This window comes from Verticillium nonalfalfae (genome assembly GCF_003724135.2).
Source record: "Verticillium nonalfalfae strain VnAa140/NRRL 66861 chromosome Unknown scaffold_21, whole genome shotgun sequence".
Classification (NCBI taxonomy): domain Eukaryota; kingdom Fungi; phylum Ascomycota; class Sordariomycetes; order Glomerellales; family Plectosphaerellaceae; genus Verticillium; species Verticillium nonalfalfae.
This window is the reverse complement of record NW_021167246.1, coordinates 198,073-217,777: the sequence shown is the minus strand read 5'-3', so window position 1 is coordinate 217,777 and position 19,705 is coordinate 198,073. Positions and strand designations below refer to the sequence as shown.

At 52.7% G+C, this 19,705-nt stretch overlaps 6 protein-coding genes across 6 annotated transcripts; 4 read left to right on the top strand and 2 right to left on the bottom strand.

Moving 5' to 3' along the window:
• Positions 1-1,130: 1,130 nt before the first annotated feature.
• Positions 1,131-2,433, top strand: D7B24_003813 (uncharacterized protein; the record flags this gene model as incomplete). Its single annotated transcript, XM_028637999.1, has 2 exons — positions 1,131-1,439; positions 1,525-2,433. The coding sequence occupies 2 exons, from the start codon at positions 1,131-1,133 to the stop codon at positions 2,431-2,433; spliced, it is 1,218 nt and encodes a 405-aa protein (XP_028497150.1).
• A 291-nt stretch (positions 2,434-2,724) lies between these two features.
• D7B24_003812 (uncharacterized protein) lies at positions 2,725-4,284 on the bottom strand (the record flags this gene model as incomplete). Its single annotated transcript, XM_028637998.1, has 7 exons — positions 2,725-3,050; positions 3,106-3,500; positions 3,553-3,628; positions 3,704-3,917; positions 3,976-4,000; positions 4,064-4,109; positions 4,173-4,284. The coding sequence occupies 7 exons, from the start codon at positions 4,282-4,284 to the stop codon at positions 2,725-2,727; spliced, it is 1,194 nt and encodes a 397-aa protein (XP_028497149.1).
• A 978-nt stretch (positions 4,285-5,262) lies between these two features.
• On the top strand, positions 5,263-7,108 carry D7B24_003811 (uncharacterized protein; the record flags this gene model as incomplete). The annotated part of the gene is made up of 8 exons (XM_028637997.1): positions 5,263-5,524; positions 5,596-5,678; positions 5,746-5,861; positions 5,931-6,097; positions 6,160-6,325; positions 6,486-6,573; positions 6,626-6,656; positions 6,801-7,108. 8 exons carry the CDS (start codon positions 5,263-5,265, stop codon positions 7,106-7,108), a joined length of 1,221 nt encoding a protein of 406 aa, XP_028497148.1.
• A 332-nt stretch (positions 7,109-7,440) lies between these two features.
• Positions 7,441-9,074, bottom strand: D7B24_003810 (uncharacterized protein; the record flags this gene model as incomplete). Its single annotated transcript, XM_028637996.1, has 3 exons — positions 7,441-8,585; positions 8,648-8,912; positions 8,988-9,074. 3 exons carry the CDS (start codon positions 9,072-9,074, stop codon positions 7,441-7,443), a joined length of 1,497 nt encoding a protein of 498 aa, XP_028497147.1.
• A 2,768-nt stretch (positions 9,075-11,842) lies between these two features.
• D7B24_003809 (uncharacterized protein) lies at positions 11,843-13,339 on the top strand (the record flags this gene model as incomplete). Its single annotated transcript, XM_028637995.1, has 6 exons — positions 11,843-12,047; positions 12,107-12,126; positions 12,183-12,216; positions 12,284-12,357; positions 12,427-12,899; positions 12,970-13,339. The coding sequence occupies 6 exons, from the start codon at positions 11,843-11,845 to the stop codon at positions 13,337-13,339; spliced, it is 1,176 nt and encodes a 391-aa protein (XP_028497146.1).
• A 3,876-nt stretch (positions 13,340-17,215) lies between these two features.
• On the top strand, positions 17,216-19,003 carry D7B24_003808 (uncharacterized protein; the record flags this gene model as incomplete). The annotated part of the gene is made up of 3 exons (XM_028637994.1): positions 17,216-17,327; positions 17,399-18,503; positions 18,559-19,003. The coding sequence occupies 3 exons, from the start codon at positions 17,216-17,218 to the stop codon at positions 19,001-19,003; spliced, it is 1,662 nt and encodes a 553-aa protein (XP_028497145.1).
• Between the last annotated feature and the right edge of the window lie 702 nt (positions 19,004-19,705).

Below are 19,705 nucleotides of genomic sequence, written 5' to 3'. Positions count from 1 at the left end.
ATTAATGGCTATCAATGAGTTCTCCATCATCTCGATGCTGCCTTTGGTGTGTCTTTGATACTTCCCCATCAGGGGCTGAATTGAGACCAAATTGATACCCCTGCTTGTCCAGTCATGTTATTGGATTGCTCATTCCTTCAAGTCTGTTTGAATGCATGGCCGTATTGATCTAGGCGAATGCTTCGGGAGACACGAATCGCTCGGTATAGAGCTTCGCCATGCGCCGAATCTTGAGGTTGCACCGCCACCTGAATAACCCATCGGTCGAACCCCTCCTGGAGATGGATTTCCTAAAGTAGTGAGTGCACCGTCCTCAGAGCATTCCAGCCGAAAGTTCAAAGTCGGCCAACTTCAGTGCCAAGTGAAAATGTCTTGGCGCTTCGCAGTAGTACATCACACAAGCACGCATGATATACGAAACATATCCCTTCCAATATTGGGTCGCGTTATCAGGCTCGCCTTGTCGATACGTCAGAAAGACAGGTGTGACGAGCTGTGCTAGTAGGGGGCTAGGGGCCTCAGATACCCCACGCGCGGAAGTCTGGATGGGTCGTATACGCAAGTCCTGAGTCAGTTAAGCTGCTGGTCAAGGCACTTCAGGGGGTAAGGTAGTATCGCCGCGGTTGATCTGCAACTACCTGATCATGAAGGCCACCGCCCGCGAACTGCCTCTTTGCTATTTCGCAAATCTTGGCAATATTTCCAACCGCCCAGGACGACTACCTTTCATTCGGTAAACAAAGAAAAAATCAGACTGCATTCTCGCTGGCTAACCTGCGTCGCTTTCGCTTTCAATGCTCCATGGCCATCGATCTGCCGAGTCGGGAGGCCCACCCAAAACGCCGATCCCTGTCGGCCGGCACTCAAAAACGACTCTGCCGCGACGTGCCAACGGCCAAGACTTTCCCATCGTGGAAATCACCCTTGGAAGGTTGCTTGTGAGCTTCCTGAAATGGAAATTTTGTAGCACGTCTTATCCGTTGGTTCAGTAGCATCAGTTTACAACCCCGCCCCGGGTTCAGCATTGTCAGACGGGGAAAGTCGTCCTGACCCGACGAGAAATATAAGAAGCCTCCTGATCAGGTGGAGAGACAACCACGCACTTTTCATTTCATTATGCTCCATAATCAATGAAAATGCTTACTTCACACCAATTCCTTCTAACCCTGCTTGCCTCAGCATCGTTAGGCGTCTTAAGTGCGCCCCTCGATACGGATGCCGTTGCAGCTGCTGGCCGATATGTTGTCACCCTCAAACCTCATGCAGCCGTCGATCTCGACCTTCATGCTCGATGGGTAGCTGACATCCATGCCCGAAACCTGCGGCGCCGCGGAGATATAACCTCAGGCTTGAGCTCTACTTTTAGCTTCAACGACTTTGCAGGATATGCAGGATCCTTTGATGATGACACCCTCGAAGCCATCAGGGCCAATGTCAACGTAAGGACAAAACTCCGTAGCCAAGCCTTCCACATGGTCGAGATGCAAGAGGAACTTACGACGAGTTGCATCTAACATAAAACAGGTTTCATCCGTTGAGCCCGACAGCTTCTTTGCCTTGACCTCTTCAACGCCGCTTGAGGAGCAGGAGAACCCGCCTTGGGGTCTGTCAGCTATCTCTCGCGCCAACCCACCCTCGTCCAACTCAAGCTACATCTTCCACCGGAGTGCCGGCCAAGGAACATTCTCGTATTTCCTTGACAGTGGCATCTACACCGATCACGTCGACTTTGAAGGCCGTGCTAGTCTCGGTTATGTTGCTGCTGGCGCGGAGAACGCTGTAACTGACGACGCTCATGGTACTGCTATTGCCGCCGTCATCGGCGGCAAGGTACATGGTGTCGCCAAACGGACCTCCCTCATCGGAGTCAAGGCGTCGGGCACGAATGGAGGGTCGCTTAGTTGGCTTATCGATGGCGTTGCCTGGACCGCCAATGACATTGTATCGAAGGGGCGGGTTGGAAAGTCGGTCATCAACATCTCGATGCTTTCGACCAACTCCCCCGCAGTCAATAGTGCTGTGCAAGCTGCGATTGACGCTGGCATTCCAGTTGCCGTCTCAGCGGGGAACTCCAATTCTGATTCGGCGGACTGGTCTCCGGCCAACCTGCCAGACGCCATCACCGTCGCCGCTAGCAACATCAATTACCGCCGTTGGGCTGCGTCGAACTGGGGCCCAACGGCTGACATCTTCGCGCCTGGTGAGGATATCTTGACTGCGGATGTCAAATCCCCTACATCTACAATCCGCCATTCGGGAACCTCTGAGGCCGCACCATATGTTGCTGGTGTCATTGCCTACTTGCTGGCTTTGGAGGGTCCTCGAACGCCAGCGCAGATCAAGACCAGGCTTCTTGAGCTGGCTACAAAGGATCTGATCAGTGACCCGCGAGGAGTTCCCAATTTCCTTCTCTACAATGGCAGCGGAGCTTGAAGAGCCCGTCCTGTCGTGAAAAAAGCTATATCTACAGCTTGGACTGCTACAACATGATAGTTCTGAAGAACAAGGCTTTATATAGTAGATGGTCTTGCTTGAACAAGCTGAGTGAATCCAGCAGACATTAACCTGCTGTATTCCAGATAGGTAATCAGAATGGTATGTAGAAAAGAGGACTTTCTCCCGTTGTCATCCCCCTCACCGAAGAGTTCTAGCCGCCTGCGGGACCAGGCGTGCAAGCCAAAATTTCTAGCCTGCAAGTGATGAAGACCTGTGCTCCGACGCACTTCAGCCACACTTGAACCCGTCAGGCTCATTCACGTTGCTGCACTTGTATTGACTGGCGGCTACGGGAGGGTCCACGGCAATGTTTTCCAACTGGACATTCTCGAAAACAATCCGGTCGCAACCACCGTGGGATCTGCTGCATTGAAATTCGGCAACGTGCGCAGATCGAATTGAGCCCTGTACGTTCTTGTAGGAAATGTCGGAGATGTCAAAGGTGGATGTGCTGCAGTTGGCTTGATCGACATTCGTGTAGCACTGGTTAATGACGAATGGCGCCCGCGAGCCGTCGTGGATCGTCACGTTGTCCCAGTTGATGTTCTTCACGTCTACATCCAGATTGAGTCGTGACTAAGATTCATCAGTCAAGGGAAGAAGACTCACAGCCAATACCACCGCCGCCGCCGTTCGGCGGCCAATCGTTCTGTTCACCAGTCCAGGTCTTGATCCGACCCAGATAGCGTGACCCGTATGCCACAATATTGCGAGCCGTCGCGTTCTCGACGGTCTCAAAGCGGCCATAGTACTGCCCAATGCTGCCGATAGCAACGCCTTGGCCGTCGTGAAATGTCGAATCTTCAATGATGATGTTGGTTGAATTGGCTTTGGCCGCAATGCAATCATTACCGTTCTGAATGGTCCAGCGTCGGAACGTGATACGGTCTGAGAACATTGTGTTGGCACCGTCGGTGTTCCTTGCAGGATTTCTGTTACTGCTAGTTGCATTGACGTAGATGTCTTCCAGTAATACTCTCTTGGAGCCAACGACGGTGACAGTCCTGCAAGATTAGCAAATCATTTGTTCGCCAGGGAGAATAGCTCGTTGCATACCACATTTGAGGCTGCACGAAACGAAGGCCGTGAAAGTACGAGTCTTCAGCAGTGACGACAAGGGCGTGCGGTCGGTCTGGAACGCAAATGTCGTGAGGACGCAAATGTCGTGAGGAGAAGTTTGGCTTGAGCGTTTGAGAGTTTTACTTACTAGGGTAGTTTGACTCTCCGCGCACGAAATCATACCAGGTCTGACCGTTACCGTCAAAGGTGCCATGGCCATAGCCCTCGACATGAAGCCTCTTGCCACCAAGAATCATGGCAGTGGTCTGGTTCTGGTAGGCGGCTGGTGGATAGGATTCCTGGTCAACACCGGGACCGATTGGCAGTGAGTTCTTGAGCCAGTACTGGATATCCTTGCTCCACTATAGACGCATCGTTCGGTCAGAAACCCCTTGATGTCACGACATAGTTGAGACTTACGAGAAGAGTACCCTTTATCTCGATCCTGACGTTGTCAAGGTGCTTGAACGACATTGCTTTTTCAATGTTTTAAGTTGTGTTTTGAAACACAATTACAGAGTTTTCGCGACACTTCTCAAAGCCCTGAATGATGGCTGGAGAATCGTCGGTTCCATTGTTGTTTGCAGCAATGACGCATCGATGCTTGCATTTCGTACCTCGGCGGGGACAAGAAACCGGCTTCTCGTGGGCGCCGAAGTCTGTCCAGTCCGCCGCAACGCTCAAGGCGTGCATCACGATGATGCTAACGCGAACTAGGCTGATTCTCATTGTGAAAGAGAGTTTGCCTATGCAGTATAAAATCTAGTCTCTTTGAGAGCATTTCAAAACCACCCTTCTTAACATGAAGATATCATCGCGTCGTACATATGCGCCCCTCAGCATGTCAATCCTGCCACAACATTATTCTTCTGTGGACGGAAAATATCAAGTGTGCAGAACAAGGACAGCACTGATGATGTTCGTGATCTGTAGCCGAAAAATGCCGAAAAGCATGATCGATATTCAGCGAAAACCAACCATCAGCGTCGACCTTCTATCAAAAGATCGACAGCGCTCGGGCGAAAGGGCAAACGGAAAACGAATAGGCTTCCTTAGTCCGAGCCATTTGCCTGCCGGACCCATGTTCCAAATCGGGCGATATTGAATATGGCCCCCTAGCCGCCTACATCGGCCACTACTTCCCCGAAAGTATAATCTCACGTTTTGCGGGGATGTTGTGGAAGACACGACCTGTGTGGCATAGCTATGGTTCGACGGCGACCACAGTCAACGTCGTGCGGGGTTCAAAGGTATATCGAGTTTGCGCAAATGTAGACACTTGCTTTACGGAGAAGCATCTTTTGACTGATCGAGCACTGTGCAAGGACAATTGGTGGATTAAATTATAAAGTCGACGGCAATTCGTGCCCATGCTGCAACGAGGGCGATACTGATGACGTAGTCTGAGCGGTCCAGCTTCGGGTTTAGATATTGCGCAGTACGATTATCCTAAACATTATACTGGCACACTGTCAGGCCCTCGCTTTTCGATGTTCCGACGTGGTTCTGAGATTCAATACAATCCCGATGATGGCACAGGAGATCACCGCTGGTGATCACAGAGCCTACCAATGCTTTTGCGCCAAAGAAAAACATCCAAAAAGGCCCCGCGATCAGGCACTAATCTCGAAATTAATCTTTATTCAAATCGCTTATCGTACTCTTCAATTCGGTCTCGTTGCAGTCGGCTCAGCATCTTGACTAACAATGCTTCTTTCCCAAACCTTTGCACTGCTGCTCGGAACTGCGAGCGTTGCCTCAGCCAAATGGATTGTGCCGGGCGCCCGCTGGCTTGACACAGATGGCAACATTTTCAACGCTCACGCTGGAGGTCTTTGCGTGGACGAAAAGACAGGCAGATTCTGCTGGTTCGGGGAGTACAAGATTCAGGGCCAAGTCGAAGGTGGTGGCATTTCTGTCTACAGCTCCGATGATCTTGCGACATGGGAGTCACACGGCCTCGCACTCGGTACTTTGATTCAACTCTATTATCTCGAGTCGTTGGCATGACTGACTGATTATTTGTGGATACGGAACCAGTAGAAGGCCACGAGTATGTCTCCTCGCACAACCGCATCCAGCGTCCCAAGGTTATTTACAGCAAGGAGACGGGCAAGTACCATGTAAGATGAACATTCAGAAAGTTCAAACGGACCCTGAAGACGAATCATACTGATCAGGGGTTTCTAGATGTGGTGGCACGTCGTCGACTCCAAATATAGCATGCTGCTCCAGGGCCTAGCCACAGCTGATAGCATTGCTGGCCCATACATTTTCCAAGATGCCATCGCACCTCTCGGCAACTGGTCTCAAGATTTTGGTGCCTTCACGGATTAAAAATCGGGGGAATCATAGTTGTACTCAAACGGAGACAGGGTCGAGGGCCGCGATGTCTATGTCAGCAAGTTCAACAGCAACCTGACTGATGTCGAGGAGGTAACTTTCCGCTTCAACAAATACGACTTTGAGGCCCCGACGATTCTGCAGACAGAAAAGAGCTACTTCGCCTTGATGAGCCACAAGACAGGCTACCGCCCTAACAGTGAGAAACCCCACCTTCAATACTCATGTCCCTGCTCAGACACCTGACTTACATTCGCTTAGATGTTGTCGGGATGCGCGCCGACAAACTTGAGGGTCCTTGGTCGCAGCCGTTTATCGTATCTCCAGCCTACACTCGTACCTTCAGGACCCAGTCCGGCTTCTCTTGGAGGATCAAGGGCTCAAAGAAGACTACATACCTCTACATGGCTGACCAGTGGGACATGCTGTATCTCTGGGAGAGCCGGAATGTCTGGCTCCCAATTGAAATAAACGACGTGACGGAAGTCGCCGTGTTATCTGACATGACATCTATGATCTAGATGTGTAAGTCCTAGTACCTAGTGTGACAACTTCAGAAAGAAACGATGTCTCTGACTGTTTCACAGGCAAACTGGCGAGTGGTATCCCATCAAGGGCAAGACCTACACCTCCAAGCGTGCAAAGCTTGCTGGAGACGCGTTCCTACAGGAGGCCGTAAGTCAACCCCTCCCGGCAATTAAGTCGTTCGCTAATGGGACTTCTTCAGTCATTTGGAAGCCATAATGTGATCGCTACTGGTATTTATGGCAATGACAGCATGATAACATTCGAGGTTGACGGTCAAGGCCAAGACCGGTGGGTCTCTTTCTACCATCAAAGTCTGTAGTCGCTCAATACCCCAACCACAAGTTCCCACTGCTGATAACATTCTCTGTCTACAGATACCGATGACATGGGCTTCGGTGACCAACCTTACGGACAGCCCGATCGCATTAATGGCACGTGGCAACTGCGCCGCATCAGCAGTGTTGTTCTCAACGATGATACCGACCACGTCCACACTCTGTACCAGAAGGACACTCATAAAGGAATCATTCTTTCGACACCCCTACAGCTGCCTCTAAAGAAGGGCCGTAACAAGATCACCATCGGAGGCTTATACAATGGGTTCGACTACAAGGGCGCCGATCTCGACAGAATTGTGGTGTACCCTCCCGAGCCCAAGAACAGGAAGCGAGCGTGGTTTTAAGCGGTGTCTGTGAACGGCAATTGATATCATTTGGGGACATGCGCATCGGTAGCATCATTGTTCTTCAAAGTCTCTGTGGCAAGATGCTGGAAGGAGCGTTTCCAATGTTCATCAGAAGCAAGGCATGCTGAACCTATTGCTTCCAACCTGATCTTCTCGAAATTTTGTTTAGTATTTGGACATTGGGTGCTTTATTACATTCGGGAATTTAGCCACCGGAAGTCGCGTCTATTTGTCGCAATGCGTTGTTATGCCCGCCAATTCAATTACAACATGAAAAATATGGTCATGTACACACTCTTTTAAGCAGGGCCACCGCTCCTCAAACTCGCCTATGCAGGGAGGTGGAAGCCAGTCTGGCGCAGCTTCTGAAACACTTGATTGGGGTCGTACTTGGAGGACACCGCCTTCATGTGAGCAATGTTCTCGGCGCCGTAGTGAGAGATGGGGTCCTGGCTGGAGTGGGCGTAGTTGAGGAATTGCCAGTGCTTGTTGAGGCCGAGACCGTCAGCAGCAGACTGAATAGCCTTGTTCATCTCGAGGGCGATGGGAAGAACGATCTCCTGGTTGGCAGCAGTGTCGACAGTGAACACAATGTTGTACATGATGACAGGACCGTCCTTGACAACGTGCTCGAGACCGAGGGAGTTACCGCCGCGCTTCTCCATGACGTTGACAATACCCTGAGTGACAGGCTGCCACTGGAAGATCATCTCAAAGTCAGCATCAGGGGCTGCAGCCTTCATCTTGTCGATGTGAGCGTGGAAGATCTCGTCCATGGTCTTCATCATGTTTTCGTCGTGAGCGACCATGCCGGTCTGCCAGTTGGCGAAAAGACCCAGAGGCGTGGGGCCAGTGAAGACAGGCACAACCTCATGGGCGGGGCCAGTGACAGGGATGGTGTAGAGAGCTTCAATGGCGAGGAACTCATCAAAGGCCGAAGAGATATTGGCGTTGATGTTGCTGAGAATGCCACCGACACCGTAGCCAGTCTTGTCGTACGTCTGAGCGTAGATCACCTGGCTCTCGGGCTCCAAGTCCTGTACAAGAACAAAGTTGTAATACGCCTTCATAGCCTCGAATCGGTGCTCTTGGGCGTAGCCGTTGAGGCTGGCGTAGATCTGGGCCGAGGGCCAGACCTTGATATCCAGCCTCGTGACGAAGCCGAAGTTTCCAGAGCCACCTTTGAGAGCCTTCCACAGATCGGTGTTCTCCTTGGCATTGGCATTGACGATTGAGCCATCGCCGACGACGACCTCAAAGTTCTCCACGTTGTCACAGGCGAAGCCTCGAACACCAGTGTGGAAGGAGTAGCCGCCACCAGTGGTAAAGCCGCCAACACCGACGACATCAGCGCGACCGCCTACGCCGACAACATTCTCTGTTGCCAGGGTCTTGTACACTTTGCCCCAGTCTGATCCAGGCCCCACTGAGGCGATCTCGGTGGCTTTATCGTATGTGGTAGAGCTCAGGTTACCTACACAAGAACTGAGATCAGAAGGGTGGCCAGGACCAAGTCTCAACAGAAGGAAGACATACCAAAATCAACAGTGACACCATCCTTGATGCCATTGGCACCCTTGAATGCCGAGTGGGCACCGGAACGCATGCCGAATGGGCATTGATGCTGGTTGAAAACCTTGACGATCTTGGACACATCCTCGGCAGACTCCGGAAAGACCATGCACCAGGGAGCTTGGGCGGCGTTCGCAGAGTAGTATTGAGTCAGGCGCTCATCGTAGCGCTGCTCATCTGGTGACCATACCTTACCCTCAAGCCCTTCTGTCTTGGAGAGAGCAGTGCACTGGTACTAGAGTCAGCAAAATGATGCGAACAAAGTTCTGCTGGTGTGGACCAGCCGGACGTGGATCCGTCATACGCAGTGGCATCGGGGGCCGTTGACAGAAGCGGCTGAAGCTCCCTCGAGAGCCAGCGCCGAGATGATGGCCGCGGCAGAGATCTTCATGGTGGACTACTCTGTGGTCGGCCAGGTGGAAATACTCCGTATTGTCGCGTGGCGGCTGGGTTGAGAAGCTGGCAAAGGCAATCCTTCCACCTTTGAACGCAGACAATCGTCACGTGGAAAACAGGGTATGGTGAGACAAAGCGGTCTTGGAGATGGGCAAGACTTTTAAAAATTAATTACGAGCAACATGACATGCATGGCTAGGACGTTATATCTTTTGCAGCTGTAATTACGCGTTCGGTAGAGCATCCACTAATCTCCCTCTGATGGGCTCTAGTTGATCCGGACCTGCATGAAGTCGTGTTCCGGAGTTTTCTCCGGACATCTCCTTGATAGCCTGGCCTTGGTATGAGACGTGAGCAGAAAGTATCGACAATTTGACGCGCTAAAATCCCTTTCTGGACAACGAAGCCCCTCGACAGGGGTCTTCGGACTCGCGAGTCAGGAAGTCCGGCCGAGGCACGGGGCACTGAGACGGGATCTGGCAAAGTGTTGGACTTGGGTTATTGTCGGCCTTGTGACTTTTGCCGTGCAACCGGGATCAGCATCCTTGGGGCTCCGCTATCTCCTGGGATGCCACGGATCGAGTTTTGCATCATTTACCACCTTACCACAGGCTAGAGCGAAGCTTGAACATAAGCATACGTCGAGCAGCATTAATCTAATTCCGAGTCTCTGAACACGACTCGAGGAACTAAATCAGTCGAATAGTCATGCTCAATCAGAGTACACATGTACACTACACTGACGGGCGGAGGGGGGGTAAATGCTGCCGCTCAACGCGGATTATGTGGCAGAGCACCGCGCCGAAGGATCACAAGATCGTCGCGAGCAGTGGCCTACCCTGTCCTTAGGCTTACCAAGAAGAGGAAAGATAACCGGTTTGTTTTGGGTCCCTCAGTCATCCCCGACTAGGGGTCAATCTTTTTCTCATTCGCGGCTTAAACCAAGAACGACGAGCAGTCCTAGCTTTTCGATTAAGCTTCGGGCTCAATCAACAGTGACTGTTGTTGGTGCAGGTAAAGATTGAAGAGCAGACGAAATTTATGCAGACTATGCCGCCAGGAGAGTGATGGTTCTCTTGTCGCTATTCCAGTCGGGGTAACGTAACCTCAAGGGCAGCAACTAGAGTAGTCCCGCCACTAGTGATAAGCCTGATTATTACTAGAAGCGGCCACCGTCGCGGGCCGCAGGACGGGAATGCCAGTGGCTTCGAAGGTCTCCAGTGCTCAGGGGTCGGATTCGTCCCCCGGGAAACTAGGGCACTGACCTGAGCGGATTAATCGTGATCGGTAGTTTGACGCACAGCCATAATCACGGAGAGCGGAGCAGTTCGCTCTGCTCACATATCCTGGCACCCGAGATCCGTGCGATGAATTGACTCGCGCCGGAACAAGAAAACTTAACGACCGACACAACGGCTGACACCATAAGACTTGCTTGCATGAAGTTGGTGCCCCGACGACCAGATTACCGGGCTCCCGACCGATTGGAAATGCAACCTGTCTGCCGCCCCTGTCAACACATCTACCAAGTACGCAGGATATCTGCAGTCAGCGCATCAAATCCCCTTTCATCTGCCAACCTCGGGCCAACTTACCACCGACCTCCCCCATCAGATTCCCCGCTTTGGGAGTGCCAAGTCGCCCTTCACACACCATGCGTCTTTCAACCGGGTTGTCCCCAGCAAGTCCCTGCAACGCCTTAACAGTCTCATCACCGACTCTCGTTCGAGTGCCTTTTCAAGATCCCTGGGTTTCTGATTTGTGCTTGAGCGCACGATAAGGATGCATATGGGAAGCTTGTCGGACTCGTAAAGAAGTTCCGTCAGAGAGGACTATGGTTGTCTGAGGATATCTTGTTCATCCACCTAAAAGGTCTAGCTCAGTTGAGCAGAGGGAACTAACATTGTACCCCGAGACATGATTCTCTAGCTCGACATCGGACACGGCCCAAATTTCGTCTCGTGTTGAGCGGTTGGCGCGGATATGCCAAGTCAATCCTAACTGCCGCTTAGCCACTCGCTCATGAAAGCCCGGCGTTGACAATGAGCTTCACAGGGATTACCAGGGATAGATAGTTCGGACTCCACGGGGTACTCCATTCCGAGCGAAGGATTCACTTGGCCTTCTGGCCCTGTTACAGAGGAGCAAGGTACATTTTACTAACCATTTGGCCCCCTTTCAGCCTGCAGCAGATGCGGATCAAGCTTGCAGGGACTGATGCATCCTTCCAAACTTCTTCGAGAGCTCCGTCTGACCCAGCAGCTTCAGGGAAGTCTGGTGCCGATTCTGGGATGCTGTACCATGTCGTGTAGGCAGCATCATGGCAAAACCATTGGGCTTTGTCCACGATTCCCCCTGTCGATGTCCATCTGATGATCCGATACAGCCCCCCACCTGAAGGCTAGAGCCTTTTAGATTCATGTGATGCCTCCACCGTCTAGTCATTCACCGATTGGCTCTGGTATCTGGTGGCAATCACCTGTCACTAGGCTCTGTTCCATCTCAACGCCCCGGAGTGCGGGACTTTGAGCCAAAAGGCCGGCACCCACAACCTTGGTCCCTGTCTGCCGCTAAGCAGATGGGTACTTTCCGGTGACGAGATCCCTTGCCGTCATGTGCACTTTGATGCAAAGGAGAGTATGTAAGTAGACCAGCTTTGAACCATCACCCCTCTGCAAGTGATCTGGTTGTGGTTCCGTTTTCCAGTCCTGCTGCTGATCGACGGCTTGCTTGACTCGTTCAAACTTCAAATCGACCATCAACATGTCCGGAATTCCGGTAGTCAACGGCGTCGAGGTCCTAGTTCCCGCACCGCCGGGGTACGTGGTGGACTTTGATAACCCGCAGCGGCAGTATGTGATGGAGCACTACTTGATCTTCGGCATAATGGGGCCACTGGCCTTCATTGCCCTGATGCAGAGGTTCTATACGAAGATCTTCCTAGCAAAGGGCCTCCAAATTGACGATGGTAAATCCAATGATTCTCCTGTTGCAACGTTTGGTTTGCTGACTCGTTTTTTCAATCAGCATTCATGTTCCTTGCATGGGTCGGTTGCCATCCTTTCTGATCAGAATGAGTACTGAAGGTTGACCAATCCATCAGGTATCGTCAGTGGCAACACAGGCCGGCATGGTCCGTAAGTACAAGCAAAACATGACGTTTTACCAGTCCGCAAGCACAGTCAAATTGACGGGCCTCAATAGATACCGTAGCGATGAAAGCTCTCGGGTGTCACATGTGGGAGGTTCCTCTGGAAACATACAAGACTTCGACGCTGGTAAGTGCTGGCCATCCACAGCACATCAATGTCTCGCAGCAACAGACAGCTAACTTTTCTGCGTAACAGATCACATACGTGACCGCTGGCGTCTTTATGCTCTGTAACGGATTCACGAAGTTATCGCTTCTGACTTTCTATCTCCACCTTTCGCCTCAAAGATGGTGGCGCATTGCCGTCTGGACCAGCATCGTCGTTGTGGCACTGTACACACTTATCATTACTGTCATGTTGTTTGTCCACTGTACGCCAGTGTCTAAAGCCTATGATGTCTTGATGGTAGGGGGAAGCTGCATCAATGTCGGCATTCTCTACATTGCTACGGCCGTTTCCAACATCGTCACCGACATACTTCTCTTCGTGTTGCCCATTCCGATGGTCGTCCGCCTCCGCATGGGAATCTTCCCCAAGATCGGCGCCATTGTCATTTTCGCCATTGGCTCCATGACGGTGGGAACATCAATCGTCCGACTAGTTTTCCTTCTGGACGTTCTGGCCACCCAGGACCTTACCTGGGACGCTGCTCGTGCTAACATCTGGTCGTAAGTCATACCCCTGGACTGCTTGCGCACAATCGCGGTGGACCATTCTTACTGACACGTGCGGCAAAAGTCTCATCGAAGCCAACCTCTTCATCATCTGCGGATCGATGCCGACCCTCCGCAAGTTCTTCAAGCACTTCGCCCCCAAGCTTATGGGAGCCTCCTCGACCAACATGTCTGGACCGAATTATGCTTCGGGATATGCGAACAAGGAAATGAACTCTGCACCCAATGCGTTCTCGCGCAAGGTGCGCAGCCAATATGACCGGTACGAAGATAACGAGATGCAAGTGTTCAGGTCAATGGACAGGGACGAAGACAACAAAAGCCCCAACAATGTGCATCAGATCAGTGTCGATGGTGGCGGCGACGTACAACCAGACAACAATAGCGAGAAGGCTATTTTGCAGACCAAGACGTTTACGGTCCGGTATGATTAGTGGTAGATAGCAAATCAGATGAGGCCAGACGATTGCTTCGTTTCATACGATCTCATTGTTGTTCACGTCCAAGCCCGTGTCAGAACGAGCTTTCCCCGCTGCCACGTGCTTAGGTCGAGCTTAGAGCGCGGAGGTCCTCCCATCACAACATGCCAACCCACAATCTTCCGTCGGTGAATGCAATGTGTATTGGAGCATTTCCCATGGAAGTTCTAGCTCGTTTCTTGATGATGCTGTCGGTGGAAAAATCACCTCAAACTTGTTTCGTTGCCCTCCACGGCCCAGATAGAAGAGATTGCACGAATTGGGTGGGGGCACGACCAGATCAAAGGCACACGGGTATACGGGAATCTAGCAGAGCTCCAGGAACCTTATTCGCAAATGTCTTTTAGGCAAATGATTCCGGAATTGCGTGACGACAACCAACTTTGGGGTTAGTTTACGCTACTATGTCGAAGATGTGTGATAACACTTAGCACCTAGTGGCACAGCAATGATCTGCACTTTTTGCATGGTCAAACGACTCGTTGTCGAATTCCGTTGCACCCCAACATTGCTATATACGACAAAGGCAAGCAAAATGTCAAAAACATACAACATCAGGGATTCGCTGGTGGTCACCCACCCAACTACTAGTCCGACCCTTACTGGCTTGTCTATGGGAGAGCGGACGGGATCCCGAATTCTCCAGTAGGTATGGTCGTATGTGATAGGGACCGGCCTTGTGGTAGTATAAGATTCACATCTACTCGTGATTAGTCAAGCTCAGAAAGGGTCGACTGCGGCTCATGTCCGAAGACCTTTCAAAGACTGTCCATTCGAGATAGTGACATGCGTGTAGGTTCGAGGCTAGAGTCAGAATGACCTGCAAGCATGAAATATGTTGCACAAGCCTGATGCCAGCACTCAGGTATGACCAAAGTTGGAGGGTGATATACTCGCACAGCTGATATGCCAAGCTGGGGAACTGAAAGGACTTCAGCATACAACTTCACGAAAGTTCCGGCTATGATGTTGAAACGAGCCTTGGGAACAGTTGAGAAGGCCAGAGACCTGTGGGTTGTAAGGTTTCGACGATGGTTCTGCTACCCCTGTTTCACCAAGGCGGTCGGTGGGAAGACTTGGCTAGAGTCAGGAAGTGTTTTCGTGGCCTGTTTAAACAGTCGAAGGCTTCTCTTGATCTTCATTGTAAGCTCGAGGTTAATATCGTATGGGTTGGAAAGTTCGGGTGGTCATAGGGTCGAGAGTCAAGGTCGGCACATGTTCTGCCCACTGTCAATCGTGTGCTTCTGGTCTTCTTCGTAGAGGGCTTCCTAGACGTTAAACAGTTCGACAGTTTGGAAAAGACTAGTTTCACGTTGAATCAACGGGAAGATCGAAAGATGGAGAAATGGAATCGAAATGCGATGCTAAAGCGTCGGGAAGACCTTCAGCCACGGAGCTATGTCAAAAGCTGTTGGCAAGCTTTACGACGACGCTTGTAAAGCGCAGGCCTGTGATATGGCTGGTCGAGTGGGAAATGTTGCTGCTATACTTTTAGATATTTAATAGGAGGAAGCTATGCACTAGGAAGGGGTGGGGGGGGGGGGGGGGGGGTTGGAGCCATAGACGCTTCAAGGCATCAGAACTCGGTGGTGCCCTTCTTTATCCACTCTGGCAACACAGCCTCGTTGCCTTGAGACCATGTTAGATCAATGGCGTAGCTTGTAAATACGAATGAATCTTTTTGGTGCCCAGCTTGCTTTAAACAAGTTTGAACTTTTGAGAAACCGACACTCGTTGACTGTTGACCGTCTGTTGTTAATCTATGCTCGTCCGACAGACTCGAAGATGTCGAAGTAGGTGGGGGTCCAAAGTCGACGAGGACACATGGCAAGACAGCCAGTGCTATTGCTGTGCGATGAATGGTCGGAAAACTATTGCAAACAACCGGCTTGAGGAGAGACCACGGCAACATGATACACCTTGCGATGTTCGATATTGACACGCAGTCCTAAACGTATTTGGTCGATACAGGCTGTCACGAAACGCTGTTCTGAATGACACCAAGTCTACCGACTCCCGCTGCTAGGTGGTCTGAGCCCACGGAACATCGGCAAAGACGTGCGCAGCGAAAGCTAAACCTAGGGGTGGGCGACAGCGACTGAGTCAAAAAAGGGGCTCAACGCGGAACCACATGTCAAGTGGCGCGAAGCAGTATGTGTGTTTGCCAAAGTCTGTCGGCCGGTAAACAACAGCCCAGTAGCAGGTTGAAATTGCGTGACATCCTTCTTGGCCCATGCCTTGGATAGCATCACTGGTCACATGGAGCTTTCAAGTTGCATGTGCCGCTGTTTGCGGCCTGAAGAGTGACGGGTCAGGGTGAAAAGAAATCGCTGAGCTGGATCAGCGCTGCTTGCCGAGGACGTTGCAACCGTGGCCTGCAGCTAGCACGGCACGGTAGCATAATTTATCTCACGCTGTTCTGGAGGATGCTCCTGTGAGGGATGCGGCGTCTGTAGCGGTTGCGTTTGGCTTTCGACCGACAAGATGTGTACCTGCCGAAGCAGAACACAGCAGCAGTCACATCTAAACCGATATTGGTGGCGTTGCCAGAGGATGACATATCCACAGGTCGTATATGGAACACTGGCGGTCGGATGCATCCTACCGACCTGGGGTGGATGGTAGCGAGCGCCTCAGGGTACCATCAGATACTTCGACGACTGACAGGCCGCGTTGGATGCCTATTGTGGCCCTGGACCCTTCTCGTCCATGACACAATAGACCGGCTGAGGCCCAGGTGGCCTGAATAAGGCTCATTTGAGGCTCGAAGAGGTAGGACGGGAAGCAGGTGGGTCAGACTATCGAGGCGGCCTCCTGATCAGCTTCAGGGTGTAGCGGGCGTTGTGGGCTACGAAGCAGCCAGAGAAACAATTTTTGCCAAGCTCGCGTACAAGAGCAGGCATCCTGTTGGCGAGCTTGGGCAATGTTTGCATCCTCACCAAGACTGACGGAATCTCGGGGCTCCCAGGAAAGGAATGTGGTTAAGAAGCAGAGAAGACGAATTTTGCATGACCGGCACTTTTCATTGGCTGCATACTTGGCGATGCGATCACGGCAGATCGCGTCATCGGGTCTAAGCTCACCGAAGTGGAAATCCTGACACACACCTGGCTTAGTCACTCGGTACGTACCGGTCAGGACGGCGGCATCACCAACCAGAGCCTCGCAACGGCACCTGCCAAACCCACCTCAAATCCAACGTCTTCACCAACAAACCTCGACCACCTCCACACCCCCTTGCCACTCAAACCATGTGCGGGTGCACCAGCACGCATCCTACCCAGACAGCTGAGACCTGGTCTGTCCCGAGTGAACGGCCATCCTGGTGGATGTCGCCGTGCCTGCAAGACGGGAAGCTGCTGGGTCTGCTGGACAGCGACACCACCATCCTGCGGGCAAGGGGCGCCCGCATCGAGACGCATACCGTCGGCCTCACGATCACGCAACTGCGCCAACAGCAATCCAGTTGCCTATTTCTCGCGTCGCGTCATGTCATCAACGTGAGCCCAGCCTGTCGTGAACCTCCGAGGCCGAAGGCGTCATCGCGGTCCATGATGGTCGGTCCACTTGGCGCCGTACGGCGGTCCGAACCATGGGGCCATCCCATGTAGTACAATGCTACCGTTTCTGGGGCCCAGACTTTCGCGTGGGTGCTGCCCCATGGGAGCGACTGACTTTATAAAACCCCTTCTCGAACCCTTCCTTTCTTTCTAGCTCGCTTGACCTGCATGTTCCTGGAGCCTCCCGCAGCCCTCGAGTTTCGCCGATCACCGATTGGATCTTGGTCATAGACACCCAAAGGCCGGCTACGATCATCAACACCCATACGCCATGGCTGACAACTTTGCGCCCCGCGTCTTCGGCGACGCCCCTGCCGCCGCCTCTGGCACCGACCATAAGGACGGCTTCCTGCCGGCCGCCTCTGACAATGACAGCGAAGTCGGTACGTATACGCCGCGCCGCCCGCGAGCTTGGATTGCTTGTGCCCTCCGTGCTGACAAGACAACTGTGTAGGCCGCATTGAGCAGAAGCGCGAGGCTAAGCGCCAGATTGGCATCATCAGCGCCAGTTTCCTCATCTTCAACCGCATCGTTGGTACTGGTATCTTCGCCACGCCTTCCAGCATTCTGCGCTCCTCTGGTTCCGTCGGTCTGGCCCTCTTCATGTGGGTCGCCGGTATGATCATTGCCTTTGCTGGTACCGCCGTCTACATGGAGTTCGGCACCGCCATCCCTAAGAACGGTGGTGAGAAGAACTACCTCGAGTACGTCTACCGCAAGCCCAAGTTCCTGACCACCGGTCTGTACGCCGGCTACGTCGTCCTCCTCGGTTGGGCTGCCGGTAACTCGGTTGTCTTCGGCGAATACATCCTTCACGCCGCCAACGTTGAGATCACTCGCTTCAACCAGCGTGGTGTCGGTCTCGCTTGCATCACCACGGCCTTCATCATCCACGGTACCGCCCTCAAGTGGGGTCTGCGCCTGCAGAACCTCCTCGGTTGGATCAAGCTCACCATTGTCTTCCTCATGATCATTGCTGGCTTCATTGCCCTCGGCGGTCACCTCAAGATCGACAACGACTTCAACAACTTCGACAATGCCTTCGAGGGCACCACCGGCAGCGCCTACGGTGTCGTCACCTCCATCTACAACGTTATCTGGTCCTACGTTGGTTATAGCAACGCCAATTACGCCCTCAGCGAGACGAAGAACCCGGTCCGCACCCTGAAGTTTGCTGCTCCCATCGCCATCGGTGCCATCTCGGTCCTTTACATGTTCATCAACATTGCCTACTTCGCTGCCGTTCCCAAGGAGGAGATCCTGACCTCTGGCCGTCTCGTCGCCGCTTCGCTGTTCCGTAACGTTTTTGGTGGCACCGCCGAGCGCGCCCTCTCCGTCTTCGTTGCCCTTTCCGCCTTTGGAAACGTTCTCTCCGTCATTTTCTCCCAGGGTCGTCTTGTCCAGGAGCTCGGCCGCGAGGGTATCCTGCCCTTCTCTCGCTTCTGGGCCAGCAACAAGCCCTTCAACGCACCTCTCGCTGGCCTGTTCGAGCACTGGCTCATCTGCATCATCGTCATGCTGGCGCCCCCTCCTGGCGATGCCTACAACTTCCTCCTCAAGTATGTCACGACTGGTCAATTAACCTATGTCTGATCGCTCGCTAACCACAAATAGCCTCATTTCGTACCCTCTTGCCATCATCAACGTCTTCGTCGCCGGTGGTCTCGTTCACCTTTACCTCAACCGCTCCGCGTGGAACTGGAACCCTCCCTTCAGCGCTTCGCTCCCCGTCGTCATCTTCTTCCTGCTCAGCAACATCTACCTCGTCGTTGCTCCCTTCGTTCCTCCCCCTACGCCCGAGCAGAACCAGTACGAGAACCTCCCCTACTGGATCCACTGCGTGACCGGCTTCGCCGTCCTCTTCGCTGGTGGCATCTACTGGGCCGTTTGGGCCAAGATCCTGCCCCGCATCGGCAAGTACGAGCTTGTTCGTGAGACCGTCATCGATGATATCGATGGTTGGGAGCGCAACGTCTTCTTCAAGCGCCCCATCGGCACCACCGCCGCGCTCGAGCAGGAGGCTGCTCAGTCTGGCGCCGCCCACAACAGGGCCTTTTAGGAGATTGATTTTTACATTTGCATTTTGAGTCGAGGATCGAGAGATTTGGGCACGCCTCGTTCGCGGCGTGCCAGGCATGCATCGCCTTGGATACCACATTACATACGCTCTCCACCGGTCCAGCTATTTTTGCTAGACCATGCCAGCGACTAGACTTAATGTCCCCCTACTGGGGGAGTTTCAACAACCCAATAGACATGATACCGTTTGGGGTATGACCAGTCTCTTGTCTCCCGTGCTGTGGATGTAATAGTCAAATGGCTTGATGCCTTCCGAAAGCTGTACCGCGTGAACATGGTGGCCTGAATGGTGGCTGTCTGATGCATAAACTCGGGAGGTGAGTACCAGATGCTCAACCAGCACTTGGTGGTCGGATGAGCAAGCACGGCGTCTTCGTATCGGAACGCACTTGTATGCGCTTTCCACTGTCGGCCGGACGATCCCTTGGCACCCATCTCCTTTGAAATGATCCCAATCGCCAAGTCAGTAATTGTCGAGAAGCTTTTGACAGACTGGCCTGCGGAGTAAAGAGCGCAGTGGAAGGAGAAAACAAACCCAAGGCCCAACCCGCCACACATTGGCAAGGCTCGAGATGCAGTCGAGTCACAGGACAGGGGTCGGGACGCACCATCGTGGAGCGGGGCCTAAATAAGGATCTTGCGGCTGATGTGTCGTCGAACGGTTGCCGGCATGCTTCCGCGA